At 41.3% G+C, this 18,632-nt stretch overlaps 2 protein-coding genes across 5 annotated transcripts in view; one reads left to right on the forward strand and one right to left on the reverse strand.

The window, feature by feature from the left end:
- LOC131670219 (synaptotagmin 1) overlaps window positions 1-15,122 on the reverse strand; it is a 23,472-nt gene extending 8,350 nt beyond the window's left edge. Inside the window, exons 1-6 of one of the 4 annotated variants that reach the window (XM_058945635.1) lie at window positions 14,684-15,122; window positions 6,046-6,136; window positions 2,714-3,012; window positions 2,495-2,629; window positions 887-1,032; window positions 662-754 (exon numbers count right to left, since the gene is read on the reverse strand). In XM_058945635.1, coding sequence (XP_058801618.1) covers window positions 662-754; window positions 887-1,032; window positions 2,495-2,629; window positions 2,714-3,012; window positions 6,046-6,092 — 720 coding nt within the window. In that variant the 5' untranslated portion in view covers window positions 6,093-6,136; window positions 14,684-15,122. Of the gene's footprint in view, window positions 1-661; window positions 761-886; window positions 1,033-2,494; window positions 2,630-2,713; window positions 3,013-6,045; window positions 6,137-14,683 lie in introns of all 4 variants that reach the window. The other 3 variants (XM_058945633.1, XM_058945634.1, XM_058945636.1) reach the window with 3 other exon arrangements.
- Window positions 15,123-15,437: 315 nt separating this feature from the next.
- On the forward strand, window positions 15,438-18,623 carry LOC131670222 (WD repeat-containing protein on Y chromosome-like). The gene is made up of 4 exons (XM_058945639.1): window positions 15,438-15,923; window positions 15,998-17,959; window positions 18,298-18,389; window positions 18,470-18,623. Exons 2-4 carry the CDS (start codon window positions 17,660-17,662, stop codon window positions 18,597-18,599), a joined length of 522 nt encoding a protein of 173 aa, XP_058801622.1. The 5' UTR covers window positions 15,438-15,923; window positions 15,998-17,659; the 3' UTR covers window positions 18,600-18,623.
- Window positions 18,624-18,632: the final 9 nt, after the last annotated feature.

The following is an 18,632-nucleotide window of genomic DNA, read 5'->3' on the forward strand; positions in this document are numbered from 1 at the left end:
TAAACATTCACTTGACAGTCTCGCGCGCCAGCTATACGTCAGAATTTTATTGTGTGCTCGTACCAAGGGAAAGAGATAGAGAGATAGAGAGAGAGAGAGAGAGAGAGAGAGAGAGAGAGAGAGAGAGAGAGAGAGAGAGAGAGAGAGAGAGAGAGAGATTGAGAGTAACGAAATCGAGCGCAATGGCTTTTTCTCTTATCGTTAATTATCGCGCGATCTAGCCAATTATTTCTTATTAGAATTATTATTTTTTAGCGATGTGTTTAGTTATTTTATAGTTAAAATTCATCGCATGGCTCTGGCGTGAAAATATACCGCAATGATAATAACTAACAGTACTTAAATGAGTAATTTATGGAATTGGAACTAATTAATTTGATTGAACGGAAAAAAGATCAAGCTTTATAAATAAGTTATTGAAACTTCAATTAATTAAATCTAGATAGAAGCAACTTGAATATTGTAAAAAATAAGGTGAAATAGCGAAATTCTTTTAATTCAGTTTAAATATCTGCTTTAACGGGATAGCATAATAAGAGAATTGTTCGTCATTCGAATATAGTATCTTCCGAAAATTTTGAAGAGCATCTTTGAGGCTCAATATTAAATAACCCAATAATACCCGATAATATACGCTTTGCGAGATCCGTATAATAATCACCTTATACTGTAGTCTACCAAGTTTGACTTCGCTCTGCTTGCTCTCTGCTTCGTCAGGCTCCTCAATATTGTCGGTAAGCTCCTCCATGTCCGGCTGAACCTGCGGTTAGAAAAAAGAAATTCCCGCATAGGTGAGCCAAGCGGCGCGCTCTAACATCAACTAACAAAGCGTTACAGCGTAGAGAGAAGAAAAATGGTCGAGGAAACCAGATTTGAAAGACTTTACCTTGTCCTTGTACGTGCTACCCAACAGTTGCACGGACTTGAGATCGACCGCACCCTTGAGGCCTTTCTTGCCATCCTTTGAGCGTCGCTTACGGAAGAATCTTCTTATGCAGAATCCACAGCCACCGAGTATCAACAGGATCACTACTAAAGTGGTTAACATCAATGATCTTATTAGGTTTGCGTGTTAGTGTACCTGTCTTGTGTGGGTGATAATGCTGCTTTTCCAAAGGTTCTCTCTCGCGATTACACTTTGTTCTTTTTTTATTGAATTATCTGTTTTCTTTCGATTAATTAAAAACAAAAGGCAAAATTTGAGAAAAAAGCGGCGATTAATTGCAAAAAATTCAAGTTGAAAAAAAGCTTCGATAATGTGTTTCAATTGAAGCTGCGTAAAACGAAGCGATCTCTTAGTTAAAAGCTTATGTCATCCGTTGCCTCAAATAAGTATTTTTTTATCAAGATTTATGCGTGCAGAGAATAAATGTAAAAACTTAGCTGCGCTCATGCACTGCAAAAGAGGCAAATAATAGCTAATGCTTTGGACAAAAGTATAATTTTGATAATGCGATTTCGAATTTAATACGTTATACGGCGGTAAGCGATTCTTTGTATAAAAAAATACTATCTAAGGAAAGAAATATATAGATATAACGACGAAAAATTACGAATAAACCTTTGAAGTTTGCGAAACTATGGTTTGAAATTGTTCGTACGTCAGTGTTTTGTGCGTGTGTAGTATAAAGCAAGATAAAGAATACAAAATTGTTAAAAATTTTCAAAACCTGTATGTGTGTGACTAGAGTTATATACGTGTGTACTAAATTGCATGTAACATAAAAGCATATATTTGATAAATACAATTCGCCATTCGCCAAGAAAATTGATGAAAATACTATGTGTACTTTTGTTATCGTTCTAATCTACAATAAATCGAAAATAGAATAAGCAGCAGAAAATTTGTTTGGAAGCTTGCGCTCGCGAATGAAAAGCGCGGAGATTGCGAAAATTGACTGACGTTTCACAAAATCGGTGCGTCAATCTTCGCATGTTCTATGCTGCAGAGCGTGAAAGATTTGGCAGGTTCTTGTCACGGCGACGACGACGACGACATTATGTCGCTTGAAAAGCTCAACGGGAGAGTAATTTCGTATGCGACATCTCGTGATAGGTAGTAGCCGTCCTTACGCAAACGTTCCATTTGATATATATTCTTGTCGTTTAAGAAAGATAAAATCATCGATACGTGTCGCGAACGGTAATACGATTTACTTTTTCTGGAAGCACAACAACGACAGAAATATTCATTGGCGACAGTCATAGCGCGGGAGACAGGCGTCAATCGATCGGAAATTGTACAACGAAACGATTTCAAGGAAAAGAATCGTCGAGGCGCGGCAAAATACTGCACGATTGTCGCGCGACCACGATGTAAAACAACGAAGCCTTTAAAAACGTTCAATGAACTCGATAGCACCGGCCAGTCGCGAATAAATGCAATTCTGCAGATATAATTGAGACGCTATCGAATTATACGTTGACAATCACTTTCAAGCTAATCTTGGCGGGCGGGGATGTATATGAATAGAATGGGCGTCGATATAGTTACCTATGATTATGGCGACAACAGTGGCAGTAGACATATTTGTAGATTCACTGATATCCTTGACCACGCTCTCGATCTTGTCGACTGTGCTGGCCACAGTCGTCGTGCTTATTTCGTCCGACGGTGTTGTATTACCCGCTAAAAACGTATCGTTGCTTTGCATGACACGCTCGAGTCCCTCGAGATTCGGTCGTCGAGAGCCACGGCGGGCAGCAAACTCACCTTCTTCGTTTGTGTTTTTGCCGATGGTGGGAAGTGTGCTAGCTACGGCAGCGCCCAGCCCTGCCACTGCTCCTGCCCCGGGGGCGGCGGCCGCGCCTGCCCCTGCCGCTGGTGCCACTGGTGCCGCTACTCCCGGGGATTCGACATTCTGTGCCGGTTGCTGTGGCGATCCTCCTTGCGGGCTCGCCGCGGGCGCGGGCGCGGGCTGCTGTTCCGCCGGCTGCGGTAGCGCTGGCGAAGGCTGCAGCGACGGCGCTTGCCCGCCCGGCACCTGCCTCTTCACTATCGAGGGCATTTTTCTGCAACACGTGCCAATGCGTCTCCATGAAATTTCCACTTATTCGTACATAGCGCGTGCCAGCTTACAGCGATAGCGGGCGTTCGATTCGAAAATTAGCTAATCGTATTCGCTGTGCAAGTTAACCTTCGATGCTTCGGGCGCCATTCATTTGTCGTTCGATGCATTGACAAATAAGTTGGAGACAATCGCTCCGACATCGAAGTGATTCAAACTTAGCCGACGCCATTGCGGCTTGAATGCATTTCACGAAGAAACTGGTTGCGTGAACGCATCGAAAATCGCACCTTCGACCAGTAGACTGCACCTTAACGCTCGACCAGTTGCACATCTCCGCGGAATCGCCGGACACAAGCTGATCGTCAGTCGAGCGAGCATGCAAAATTAAAAACGCGCCTGAACGCCGCGAAATGATCGCCTGGACTGCACTGTCGGCGCTTCGAGTTTAGCGTCCCGCGTAGCGACGGCACGTGACGCACGCGACGCTCATAGCGACCACAAGTATAATGCACAAGCATGCATAAGTGGGCCTGACGCCGTAAGCGCTGACCCACGTTGCAAGGCCACTTTGATTGTCTGGCATTTCTCCGTCGAGGAGTTCAAGTTTTACAGTCGACCTCGCGCTTCGTTCGCCAGGTCAAGTTGCGGCTTTTTCAAAGTTCAACAGTCAACGCTTTATGATGAATGTATACTTTGACCAAGTGGATTTGTTTTGCCATTAAAATACATCGTTTGTTCGCTTGGAAAGTTTTATTGGTCGCAAGTAAAGCCATTCTTCGCCGTACCGCGATAGTTTGCTTCTTTCTCACGAATTTTTTAAAAGAATGCGCGTGTATCTTATGTTTCTTTGTTAGACGTCGTACAGACGTTTAAGGAACTTCTTTATCAAAGGATAGATTGAACTCATGCTTATAATCGAAAAAAACAACAATTCTATTTTTTTGGTCAATCACCGCAAAAACGTGTGGAAGAGAAAGAGAGAGAGAGAGAGAGAGAGAGAGAAAGAGAGGTGTCACGATGCAGAATGCATGAGCGCATCATACTGATTCGCATCTTCATTCGAAAAGGAAAGAAAAATGGCATGCGACGAGAAAGCGTACGATCGATACTCGAACTTACGCACGTATCTTCTCAATTTTTTTTTCTCTTTTGGTTTTTTCAAATTGGTTTAAGTGACGTTATATACATCTTTTCCATGGCCCCGTCTCCGGCATCACATAAATTGGACCAGCAAAAAAGATTCCAAGAATCATGGCTGACACGTGCTTTGCGTACAAGACGTCAGTTTATTTTACTGGTGTACACGAACCTATAATATTCCAGAAATTTCTATCGACTTGACTAATTATTGGACTTTCAGTACATTTTTTCTTTGCTGTTTATGACGTTTGATTGATTTCCGATAATAGCTATTATTGATTAATTTTTTTTTTCTGTAAGAAACGTTTATAAAAGTCAATTATAATAGATTTCCATTTATATGGACTGAGGTATTGATAAAATATTTTGATAACACCCTTCCAAATACATATTGCTCCATATGCAAGAATTTGGATTTCCCGTCTTATCATACTCTATTATTACTATTATTGCCATAGTGAGAACAGCTGCACCAGAACTTTAACTTTGTCCAAATAATTTCGGAGGACATCAAAAGAAAAAGGTTTGTCTGGGTGAAGGAACTATACGAGAAAATGATCTGACTGTTTTTACACGGTTTTTCCGCGCAAGTGCCATAGGTAAGGAGCGATAAATATAAAGCAGGAAGGAGATGGAAGTCCAATGGCGTGGAACGAAATAAAAGAGAGAGAGAGAGAAAGAGAGAATTCGCGCTCGATTCGACGAGGCCGCGATAACTTTTATCGCAAAAATGTTGGACTCTATCTCACTCCACAATTTCGTGACGAGCCGTTTTGTTTTCTACTGTATTGGACTATACGCCCTTCCGTCCGCCGGCGACGATTTTAGTGCGAATTCTTTTTATTCCCATTGTGAAATTCGTGTTACAATTGCTTTTTTTTAGAAGCTAAAAACGAGAATAAAATAAAACAACACTAACGGCATGTAGCGATTAAAAAATAATTGAATCTTCACTTTGAAAAACGAAGATTGATGAGGCAATTTGCGTTGCCATCGTTGTCCTTCGTAAGAAACTTTGCAATTAGAAGGCACCATGGAAAATCTCATCCTTCCGTCGTCCGAGGGGTTTCCCTGGATCGTTCGCTGTCGTCAACAAATTGCGACCGGCTGATATCGCGATTGTGAAATAGAGACGCTACCGATACAACAAAAATAATCGATATGGCTTGTGATGCTAAATTATCGAACCTGATCATCCCGACGACGGACGTAAACGACACCTACTTTTTCTCGATGCGCGCATATAGCCAAAAGTGCATATAACACTTTTGTGTCTTTTCAAAGCCACAGTATGTATATATTCCTAATCGTAATCAAAAGAGCAATAATAAAAACATGCACATGCATAAAAAAAAAATGGTGAAATACTTATGCATGCAAACGAAGAAATAATTAACAAGTTTGTTTGAAATGCAGCTTGTCAATTCAAGCGGCAATCAAAGTTTCCATTTAATATGCACGCAGAATTATTATTCGCCGAGCAGAGATAATAGGCCAATAATCGTGCACGGCTGGTGAAATTCTCACGATAGAAAATAAGCTCGACATTGAAATATTCACTTGTGACTGGATGGAACATGGTGCTGCGAGACGCCCCTGTGTGCGCTTCTATATCAATCCAAAGCGCCTATGTACAATTAGCAGTCGAAGCACGCGCAGCCGCGGGTTCTCTCTCTCTTTTATGTGCATATGTTGCGCAGTCTTTATTTTCCCACCTCTCCAACATTAGCCGCAAGCTCAAGCAAGTTTGCTAAATGAGGCGGCGACGGCAGTCATGACGATGGCGCTAGTAAGGGAATTTGTAGTACGCTCGTATTGCACTTGAGCCAAATGAGATTAATGGTCAAGGAAATGGAAGGAAACTTGTGTCTGATCTTACTTTAATCACACTTACTCAATCTGCGCGTGCCTCTTCTTTATTTTATTAAACCTTTTGAGCATCCTCACTTCAATTTTACCTGAACCTGAAATTTTTTCAATTTTTCCTGCAAAGGATATTGAAGTCAAATAAATTCTTTTGCTGTGTGTTTTCAATGCAAATCCGATGGAAAACTTAATAATTCAAACTTCGATAATTTGAATTCACCACGTGACTCTCTCTCTCTCTCTCTCTCTCTCTCTCTCTCTCTCTCTTTCTTTTCGATTTCCTATTCATTGTGTCATTACATTCGTTATTTCGATTGCCACTCCACAAAGTTTTTTCAAATACTTACCCTGCACACTCGATTTTATGAAAATTTATAATATAAAAAGCTCTGTAAAATTTAAGTAACCAAATGAGTTCGATACAAAGAGAGTTCTTGTAAGTGCCAACAACTTTCAAGTAGTTAAACGTTTATATAGCGCGATCAAGACGACGACAAGGCGGAATAATAATCTCATCAGCGCGAGCTTTTAGCGTGAAAATGCGTTTCGCCAGTGCTTTGCGATCCTAAAAAAAGCAAAAGAGGGGAAAAAGATTTTTCCATGTAGCTAAAAATATCTGTACAATGATTGCTAACGCAAATAAAAGAATATATGACGATCATTCTGTGCAGTATTTCGCCCTCTTTATCGAAAGTAGTTCTTGTTCGAAAAATTATTCAACTACAAAAATGTGAATGAAAAATAAAATTGTAAACAAAATTTTAAAAGATCGAATATAATGAATGAAAAAACTATAATTTCACATATACTTGGGTAAAGTAGTTGGTAAATACAATTAAAAAAATGAGGAAAAAATCGAAGCAGGTGCTCATCAACAGATAGAAGGAAAGATAAGCTCCTGCTCTCTTTCTTTTTTCTGTTTATCTAAGTTACCAAGTGGGTAGAAAAAGATAAGTGACAGGACATCGAACTTTTTTCCACGTAGACGTGAAATTATCAGATTCGTCACAATGGGACTTTAGAAGAAAAAAGTTCGAGATCGAAAAGAAAGATTTCTCAGACAATAGAACAATGTACGACGAAGAGATGAAAAAAGATGAACTAATTCCAATCAATTTGGAAAAACTCTACCATAATCATAAGCACCCCTTACGACAAATAATCATTCGCACAATCAAACGAACGAAAGATCGTGCCATTCGAGTGTGATAAACAGCGGACAAAACGAAAAGGCAATCGTTACTTGAGCGAGTTTGCACAAAGCAACAACGAGACAGTTGTCTCTTAATTAAAAGCGGCACCAAGCAAAGTTATTCTCGCGTAGCAATCAAAACAGCATGGGAAAAGAGAATTGTCCCTTGAAGTCTCAGTACTTGAGAGGAACCCTCGTGAACCTTCGCGTGACGTTAGTGCGTATTTCAATTTTCCTCCGAGCGATCTGCGTTGCTCATTTAGCGAGGAATATAACTCGACGTATGGTCATCCGTGATAAAGTAACTGCATTATTCATGGCACTGTTCCTTTTTTCATTTTATTTTAAGGGAATGGTATATATAACGGAGCAATTTTTCAGATTGAAATAATGAATAAAAATTTTTAGTAGAATTTCTGACACCCAATGTGTAAACAAACGTAATTTTTAAATAAATTCGATTGTCGCGCGTGCAATTGATTAATGATCGTAGCATACTCGATTACAATCTTAATCGAGACACCCCTTTTCAAAAATGTACCTCGATCGATCATGTAAAAACAATAAGTGCGCATATTTCGAGTAGTACACGCGAATCAGCAAAATAAAAAAAAAGAGAATGAAGCCGATGGCTTACTACTCCCGTGCATTGACTCTCCACTTTTCTACATTTGCCGGGCAGTTCTCGAGTTTTATTTTTATTTATAAAGTTTCCGCGATATTAACTGTATAACGAGTCAAGGCTACGAGAGCTTCACGTCGCGTTCATGCGAACTCTAATCGGCTGAAGGCTGCCTATTACGCGTTTTATGCGACGGACAACCTTTATCATCGTGTGTAAGTGGAGACCCTTTCATTATATACCTAACTCCTTGACTTCTTCATCTTTTATTACGCCTGCGAGAAATGGTTTGACTAAATGCCAATTGAATGACGGACGGTAGGGCGAATATTTATGGAAAATAAGCATTTCTTTTCGATTTCTACATAAGCATTATAGACTTACAATAGAATTTTCCAGGCAAATTTTAAATATATCTAATTTTATCTGAATAATATATCGAATACATGCAGAAGAGGAAATGTAATTTTTAAATCAATCGTGAATGAAGTAAGAAGAAAATAAAACATTTTAACGCTATATTTAGTGAATTTTTGTAATATATATTGTTCAGAAACATTATAGGTAAACTTTTCTATAACAATCTCGTTCATAATTGCTGACTATACTATCGTATACTTGTGAAATACACACGTCCATTTCACATTTTACTTCAGTTCACCGTCTTGATCAGCATTCTAAAATTTTCGTGAAGTTGTATACGTGCAACCGTCATTCCACGTTCTCTCGCTTCTCAGCCGTAATAAAAAAGTGGACGACGATCCACGTGACTACTCTGCGAAGGTATAATTTCATTTCCATTTTGCGGTCTAGTAGGAAGCCGGCAATTGGAAAAAGCAACGGCGTACAATTTATTTGCCACCAACAGCCTGTCAGACCTCGTCTTTTGAGTACATTATTCTGTGTTCGTCGAATGCTTCTCTACGCTCCGCACATTGTTACTCCATCCAATGAATTTTTTTCTTCTTCTTGAAATTCACGCAGTTGCCGTGTGAGCCCGAAACGGAAGCGAGAGCCTTAGTTAGCGGTGAAAATGTAACTTCATCAAAAGTATTAATGTTCGTCTCATTGTCTTGATTTTAATTAGTATGAAAGATCGTCGGATCTAGTCACGCGGAAAATACGTTATTTCCTGCTACGTAAGCACTAGTACTGCAGAAAAATAAAGCATTGTTTCTTTTCCCGAAAGCTTGATCGCAAACCATTGAACTCGAAATGTTCACGGAAGTGAAGAACAAAAAGTTGCGTGCGCGTGCCGTTGAAGAGCCGAATGACGTCAGAGACAATATACGTTCGCGTATACCACGGGGAGGGGGGATCTATACATATGATAATGAAAACTGAGATACCGTGGCGAATCGGTTATGCATCAGTTGATGCTACCAACACCCGTTTTCGACGGAATCAACTGCGTTTCTTTTCTTTGGTGATTTACGAACTTTATTGTTCGTAGATCAGTCGAGTTTTGTTATATGCACCAGACAAGATAATTATTTCACGAAACAAATACACGATGTATTACTGGTACGCGTTCTTCCAACTTACATATTCTGTTATTGTATATGCGTTGCTCATATCCATTTTAATAGAGTCTGCTGATATGCAACTTGCTTCAAATTTGCACAAACAGCGATGTGCTTCGAGTGCAATGAATTGTGCAACAAAAGCACCACCCCATTGTTGTTGGATTAAGCATACAAAATGTTTATCTAACGTGTAATCTCGGTGTTGTTCTGGTACGACGGTTAATCTAAATAAGCAAGTTTTACTGATTAATCAGAGGCGAGAAGGTAACATTTAATGAATGGAATATTGCTTGATTCTAAACTTGATCTTGAAGTGATTGCGTGCCGTAAACAACAACGATGAACTCGCGCATTAAACACGATTTAAAGTCGGCAAATTGGAATGTACGAGAGGAAGAGTATATTGTGCATCCGGCGAGAACAAATGATAAAATTAATTTTCCAATGGATTTCACCATTTTTCACGTGCCCCGTGTGCGCCTACGTACGACAGTCAGAATTTCAATGTTATCCGTGAATTATGATCAGCCGGATGGTCGAGAATGAACTAAATAAACTCATTCGCCGCGCGTACTTCATCGACTGCTTTGATTAATAGTTCATCGAGAAATTCGCTCGCGGATAACGCAGCTTATGAGTTTCCCTGAAGAGCCAGTAAATGCATTAGTGGTTTATAATCGATCGATCGTATAGTTGGATTACTGATCGCCGATGTACAGTGAGTTGCTAGTAGAGCGCAGAAACAATAGGCATCTATAAGTAGATGCGTATAAAGGAGAGGAACTACGTGGTCCATCTTGCGAGTACACAGCTAATGGACAACAAAGTCTGCCTTGCTGCGCGCTGATACTGGCTACATACATCGCGGCTCGGCCTTTTGTCCGCGATAGATAGCCGTGCTACCACTTGCACTCTCGCGGCAGGGCACTTCGATTCGTTTTTGATTGGCTCGAAGACGAGTTGCGCGAGAAGATATCTGGGTCGTATTAATCATTGGATTTTCACTTTTCCCCTATCGTCGTCGCCAAGTATAATCTCATTAATGTTACTGAAAACGTTTTTTCATTGCCCCAAACAGGATAAAAAGTACACGCCATCGATAAATTGAAAAAAAAATGCAAAAGTACATTATTCCTGGCGAAGCGACTCCCGTGGACAAGAGCCCGCAACATACAATGTTCGTTGTACAGCTCAATAGCTACAATACTCTTTGTTAACAGTAGACCGCTGGCGACGCGGCATCTCGACGCCATCAAAGAAAAAAAACTTGCAAGAGGTGGACATAGATGCAACTAATCTCCGTGGGTGTGTGTTAGACAACGGCGACGCCTACGTATCGACTTTTTTTAATAAAGTTCACGTTTCCTCTTTATTTTGCACATCCTGGCTTCGGGTAACACATTGTAATGGTAATACCGGTCCCTTTGTCTTTTGACAAGCGACTGCTATTTTTTCCGTAAGATCTTCACTTTCGTTTGTTTTTTTAACAATACCTTAACTAAAATTTCGAAGGCTTCTCATGGCGTATTTGTGGAAGAGATAGATAGTCATAGTTTTCATAAAGTTTTCGTTTGTCTATACACACATCTATGATAGTTTATATTCGTATACTGAATGCATTATTACTAATCTATATTTACAGTAACTACACAGTTACAACTGAATTTTTGGGTTTACACAGATAGTAACGTAATTCGCTTGTATAATACGTTGTTTAAAAATGCTCAGCAATAGAATATTGAGAAATATAATAGAATAGTAACATCCAATGAGGAACTACAAAAGAAAGAGCATTTCTTGAAATTAGAATATATTGATATTGCAACGTTTGAAACGTTAACGAGAGGCTTATTGATCATTCAAGGGCGTTAAAAAGCAAAACAAGCTATCGATTAACTAAAGACACCAGTTACGTAAATATGTATCAATACAAAAATCCATCGGCATAATTTAACGAACGTCTAAAATAACCCACAACTCAATGCAAAAACAAGATCCTCTCAAATTTCATGACTCAAGAGTTGCACTTCTGCCTCTCTAAGTAGAATAGAACGAATATGATCAGACGCGCCTAAAAAATCGCTCGACAAAAATTGACACCTTCCAGTGTACTATTCATCTATACACTTATATTCATCCGCTTGCGAATGAATATAAAAATTTTGCACAACCGCAATAACGAAAAATTTATCGTTCCGGAAAATCCGCGCACGCTGCGAGGTGGCTTTTCAAGTGGAAATTGCCTCGACGGCGCGACCGAGACGGGCATCGACTACCGCGAACATCAACCCACGCAAACTTGCGCAAATTGTCCGATATCTGTTTACGTGCGTTGCACGCGATATGCGTGTGGTGGTAGTGCGTGAAGGGCAATATTAATCCACGGCCGAGGTCGTAATACGAGCGGACGTAGATTCTCAAGTGCGCTATTTTGCTGGTGATTCATTTGATCGCGCAGCCACGTGGGCGAAGACTGCGACAATGAGAGGATGACGGTCTTGAGCACAGCAATTAGGAGAACGGAGCAGCGATATTTCTTCGTCCTCATCGAGAAACGCCGGTTCGATCTGTTCTGTCATACTTGAGCAACAATTTACCAACGTTCTAGTTTCATCTATACGTAGCGACTTGCTAGAAAGTGGACGTAAACATGCCTGATTCAATAAGCGCCTCCGTTCTTCGGAAGCTCGTCGCTACGCAAAGTCGTCTAATAATATTTTTCCCTTTCAGTAGGCAAAGTAGAGTGCACGAGCCTTTCTTTCTTGTCGCGTATAATTACGGACAGCGTAAAGCGAGGTAGCAAAGTTTCCGAAAGAAGAAAGAAGACGAAGGTACGTTATGTGACCGGTGCGGCTTTGAAACTTTATTGCAAGTTTTGTTTTCAAAGCTCTCTCCTTCTCTGGCGATTTTTTTCACTTTTCTTTACCCTTTAGTATGAGATTTATATTTTTTTATCCTTTCAGTTACAATAAGATACGAAGAGGAAATGCATGGCTACTTGACGATAACAATGTGGACGAAGAATTAATCAGAATGATTTATTTAAGCTTAAAATCTTAGGTTCCTGCTTCGAGCTTGATAAATTTATTGCACTTACGTGAATTCGCATCCTATCATAAAAAAAAAAGTAACTTAATTTCGAAACTTTTTTTGACAACTCAATATCGACGTTGACGTTATATATAGCGAACGAAACTATGTTTCAAACGAGTTTCGAATCGTCATTACGTACAAAATACATATGTTGGCACGCGTTTCAGACATCATAAATCCATTTGCTTCTTATAGTCAACAATTGCCGTCGTGTAATACAATACTCATTTTAACCAGTAGCAGTGCAGCTGCGATTGATTATCGATAACTTTTTAATGAAAACTTTCTGGTAAAGTTAAAATCGCCAACGATTCTGATGCATAATGCATCTCGCGGCGCAAGACAAACGTAAAATAGATACACAATATCGAGGTATGTACCGAATTCGGAGAAATGAATCTTACACCGACGATCTATAAGCGTGCCGGCTCTGTTAATGATAAATTTCTACAGGATGTTTCGAAACTACGTTAAAGCCTGAGTGAATTATGTGTGATCATGTTATATGGACATTTGATTACTACTAGCAAGAGAGTATTTATTTGGCTTAGCATAGTCTCGTCTCAATATAGACTTATGCATTTTTATGGTCGATAGGACAAGTATTTTAGGGAAAATTATCGGCTCCGACCTACTTTTCAGATTCAATGTTTTAATAATTTGATTACAAATTCACGACCGGCACTCGGCACACGTACACACATACACTCGTCAACTTTATCGCAATAAACATTGAGTGCGTCTGTATATTGCTACTTCAAACCTCAACGTGTCAGTCGCGTCTTTTTTTCTTTTCAACGATAATCGACGTTTCTCTTACTTGTTTATAGAGTGCCATGTATTTATAGGAACAATATATAGGTCGATGAAGTAGAGTAGAAAATAGTAACGAACAACTTTCTTTTCTTTCCTCCGAAAAATGTTTTAACAGTATATTCAAGTTAAGAAACGTAACAAAGTGAATAAGAAGAGATTCATTTGAAAAATTAACTAAAAGTTTTTCTGACTATAATTCTGTCGTCCGATCGATAATTTAAAATTTTCAGCGACTTTATAGGTTTCGAAATCACGAAAAAGCCAAATTTTCACAAACACGTCTATCAAAAAATCAATAATCAAATCTGAAACCTAGATCGTTTACGTTGCTAATCGCGCGAAAAATTTTGCAATCAACAAAGAAAGATCGAGACTGGATTAAAGAGCAGCACTGCAAGCGACAAATCCAAGAAGCGAACGATAATGCTTCGCTATGCGAAAGTACGCAACGACAACGACAAGAGAGAGCTTTAGCCGGTTGATTTGAGGCGAACGCTGTAATCACGGGTCGCGCGGCGGCAGTAGGTGTGCAGGTGTATCTGCTATATAGAGGCAGGAGAGGCAGGCAGGTAGCCGCAGCCGCCGCCGCCGCCGCCGCCGCCGCCGCCGCGAGTTGGTATATTGACCCGCGCGAGCGCACCGAGGGATTTTGTACGACTCTCTAGCATAGTTTGTTATAGGCTCAGCTCCCCCTTCGTGCCTCGGTTGAAGGGGCTACTTCGCGTGGGCTCGTAAAAACTTTCGGCGCCGATACGCTTAAGAAAGTTCTTTTCTTTACTTTCATCGCGCGAAGCGCAAGCTTATTCGTTTCTGTTCGCCTTGATCGATCGTAGGGGCGATTTGAAGCGCAAAGTAGATTTTTAGCTGCAGAAGTTGTATCGATGCACGCCAGGATTAATCGAACGACGTTCGTTGGCATCCAGCTTTGTCGCACTCGCGCCGACGTTTGCTCGCGAGAGTGGGAGACACAACGATCCAAGCGCTTCCGTGGAAGTAAGAATGAAAGCGTGAGATTCAGCGCGAGGCTCCCTCTCCGGCCACAGCCGTGATTGTGCAGCCGCGGAGAGAAAATCCGAACGCTCGAAGATACGTGGAAGTTAGGCAGGCGTCGCGCACAGCGTCCGCCGAAACGAGAGGTAAGAGGGCTGGTACGCGTATAATATCGATTGGCCTGGTGCATCGAGCGATTAGCCATATCGATTAGGAATTAAAGTCAAGGACAACGCCCGACACACGCGCGCGTTCCTCTGTCTCATCGTCGTCTTCTTCTCGACGGCGACCGCCGCCGCCACCGCCACCGTCGTCGTCAAAATCAATGCGCGCCCGGACGAAGGAGAGAGGCAGCGTTCTCGGCTCGTGGTTCGCGCGGCGAGCGAGGCAGTCGGAACGCGAGTCGAGTGCGCTGGCGACTACTTACGATTAGAGCTTGCGATCCTTGTTCCCTTGTCAAAAGCTTGAGCGAGCGAGCGGCAGTGTGAGGTTGACTTGGAGCACTTGTCACTTGGAATTGCCTGTTGGTCGGTGCCCGTGCGTATACTCTCGAGCTGAGTATCGACGCACTCTCAGCAGCAACACATTCTCACTACAAGGTCGTAACAGCGAATGCTGCTGCGCGGCCCTGTGCTTCGACACTGGCTGCCGACTCGCCTCGAGCCCGGACACTTTGCACAGACACAGAGGAATGGGGGTTGACAGAGAGAGAGAGAGAGAGAGAGAGAGAGAGAAAAAGAGAGGGACGATCGCGTCCGGAAGAGAAAAAAAATCTATCGTCTTTCTCTCTGTGTGCTATGTGGCTGCCTGTCCGTGGCTGCTGCTGCTGCTGGCACTGCGCTGCTGCTGCTGCTGCTAACTTGCTCGTCCGTCTCGCTCGCTCACACACCCTCGCTGCTGCTGACGGAGGGCCTCCACTGCGCCTGACCGAATTCCGTGCGAGGAACAACATGGCCGCCGGCCGAACAGCGACACGACGGCGGCGATCGATAAAACACATCGTTCGACGGCGCCGAGGAGCTTGTAGCGCCACCGCCGCTCCAACCGCTCAAACCTTGCCCCCACCCACCCACCCACCCTGCCTATTCTACATCTACTAGCCAGCTAGTCATTGATTGATTGCTGCTTACTCTGCTTTGCTTATTCATCGCCCACTAGCTCTCCCTCGAATCTGACTTTGCACCAGCGAGCTTGCGACCACTGCTGCTCACGCACCCTCGTTCATTCGTAACGCTATTGCGCTACTTCTCACTGTGTGATTGCTTAGCGAATCGGGAGATTTTTTCTTACGCAAATAGCGCCATTTTCATGACTTTTACGCTCACGGAAGGTACTTTCGAATGTTCGGTAGCTTGACGACCAGATATGTGAATTTGATATCACTACCGAGAATGACTGCCGGACGAGTAATTGAAGTGTAGAGCTGGTATTAAGTGAGGCAGACTCAGTACATTTTATCAAAAATTTCGACTTTCCATTGCAGTGGCAAAGTTCTCAATATATTTTTAAGGCGTTCTATAGTCATCGTTCAAGATCTCCAGGGACAATTAAAAAAAATCATTGCCAGATGACAATAGAGAGAAAAATTTCACGGTTATTACAAAGGACAGGACAAACAATCGACTACGCATGATCGGAATTCACAATCGCGTAATTGCATGTTAATTGTAAGTCGATATGGACATATGAACCGGATATTGAAGTGGTTTTATCTCGCGATGATATTTTTTTTTTATTTTAGCTAGTTCATGTATGGGACTGACCTTAAAAGAAAGGAATAGAAGGAGCTTACCCGTACTGGCCTCTGCTGAGTGCCGGTAAATGTGGCGTTATACTCAAGTTTTTCTGCGTTACCCTCTGGCAAATGAAGCTTTTTTACCCTTTTTTTCTTTGAAATCAATAAGTTACTGGCGTTATAGAAGAATAAATTCTGATTTATTTTTTCTGATCTTTTTAATAGCTTCTGTATCTTTGAAGAAACCTTCGGATATCTAATTTTCAACCTACGGTGACTTTCTAGGCACAAGAGATATCATAAATTATTTATTAGTTTATTTTTTCAGGATAATGCTGTTTTTGTTGCTTGACACATCAAAGTTTATATTTATAAATGAAAATGTGTGATTTATATTACATTCTCGAGAAATCGTATGGTATTGTAAGTTTATATTAATGGCCATAGAATTTCTCATTTTTTTAACGTCTACAGCTTTAGCTATTTAATACGCGAACACTACAAAGCAACTTCAAATAGATTAGTTTGAAATAACTATGTAATGCCATCTTGGTTGTTCTCGACAGATCTATTTTTTTATATCCTGTCAAGGTTCTTTGAAAGTAGCACTCCAGAACTATATTAATTGAGCGATTGATCTTTAGAGAAATAAAGTACGAGCGTTAACGCAATATTCTTACTTATTTTCCTACGTACAACGCGAAGTTGAAAATAGTAAATTGAAAAGGAAATTGCTTTGTAGAAAAAAATTGAATAATATCTCCATCACCGTGAACAATGTTAAAGCATTTATACAAAAAAAATTTATTATAAAACAATGTCATTTATCCGCTATTGTAAGCAAAATCAAATCTGACAAAAAAATCAACACTCCATCTTTCGTGACGATGATACGAAAAGAAAAATTCTTGAGGTCTCCAACGATAATGATACTCCCTCGGGCATCGTTCAACGCACTTACGGGGGAGGGAGTTGGCTGTATCGTCGTCTGACCATGGGCCACCAGCCTGAAAAAAAGGAACGAAAGGCGACACCCCAAAGGGTGCAAGAGAAAGCCAGCCGGAAAAATCGATCGATCGAAAGAGCACGAGGGTGGAATTTTAGCGTCTTCAGAGCCGTCAAGAAAGAAAGCTGCGAGTAGGATGGGCGTAGCGAAGAAACGAGCTAACTTTGCTTTCCGAAGTAGCCTGTATAGAAATGCACACACACGTATTCTCTTTTAGACTGCGAGGATTGGGAGGACTTTCCAGAGGAATGAAAATCGGCATTGTTCAACTTGAAAGCAATATATTTTTGATCGTCTATAAGCTTTACCGAGAGGATTAAAATGTCTCGCAGGCTACTTTGGACCGAGAAGTTGCCTACGATGCGATTGTTTTTGAAAGCTTTTGCGAAAAACGAGAGAATGAACGACGATAGGCCATAACGATGTCTCGCTTTTTTCCGGTCGAAACGAAATTACAACCGTACCCTCGAGTTTGCACGATTCGACTTTATCATACTCGTTACTAACAGTATCAATTGCCCCCCTTGGAAGTAACGTCATCATAATCGTACTTGGCAGAACCCTGCGGCAGCGCAATTAAGATAAGCCTGTCTCTTGCATTTCTTAAACGATCGACCGAAATTTCCAGTTTCTCCCTAGTCCCAGCTAAATTACGCTTTACGATGGTTATCGATCAAATATCGGGTTTCCAGCTACCAACGAACGGCTCTGAAACTAAACTTTCGGCCGAGTGCGTTTTTGTTCGTCGCGCGACGATGACGTCCAAGCTTGCAGTATCGCAAACTCGAAGCAAATCCGGCAGCAATAGCAGCAAAAGTAGTGCGGCTAGCGGCGCAAGCAGCTGTACTCATAGTAAAGTCAGTCCACTCGGTTTCAAATCGCCCGTTTTGGGAAACAACTTTCGCATTCCGGACGTGTACAGCGAGTTGCAAGACATCCAGTTGGACGATACTTTGCCCTACGTGAGTTCCGACTTATCTACGCTGTAGCGCGCGCAGACCTCCGGGATACTTTTGCAGCCTTTCCTTTTTAATGACATTTATAGCTCTCTTTTTACTTCGATAATCCACGAATTCGTTATCGCGCCGAAAACGTTGTCGAAATTATACTAAACTATCGTACATTACGTTTCCGGATCAAGTTTCATCTTCCTTCTAATTATTGAGTTCGGCTAGATTGGAAACTAAATAGTTTACAGCGTAACTGTTGAAATCAATCAACTGTAACGAAATCGGCAAAGTTTCACGCGCGGCAATCACTCAGAATAATTGATGAAATAACACAATGTGGTTGATTTTAGGTTCCCGTTTATTGTCACTTAAAAGTTCCCGAAATCGAACCTATTTTCAGACCGAAAACACCGCCCATTCTAAATGCACTGAGGGCCGAATTGTAAGCAGACTTGTGTTATAGTAGAAATGTCTTTTAATTGTAAGATTTGCCAAAAATTGATAAAAGCTTACGTTCGGCAGGGAGGAGTTGCAGCTGATAAAAACAACGAAAATAAAACCAGAACAGAAGTCAAGAAGCACACCTCGCGTGAATCAGCATCGTCAGTCAAATAAGAATCATCGTCGCACTGACGCAAACGTCGCAAACTAGCTACACTACCTCTTCGACAGCGACCTCGTCGCC

Source organism: Phymastichus coffea, unplaced genomic scaffold, assembly GCF_024137745.1.
Source record: "Phymastichus coffea isolate CEN01 unplaced genomic scaffold, Cenicafe_Pcof_1.1 PCOF00104, whole genome shotgun sequence".
Classification (NCBI taxonomy): domain Eukaryota; kingdom Metazoa; phylum Arthropoda; class Insecta; order Hymenoptera; family Eulophidae; genus Phymastichus; species Phymastichus coffea.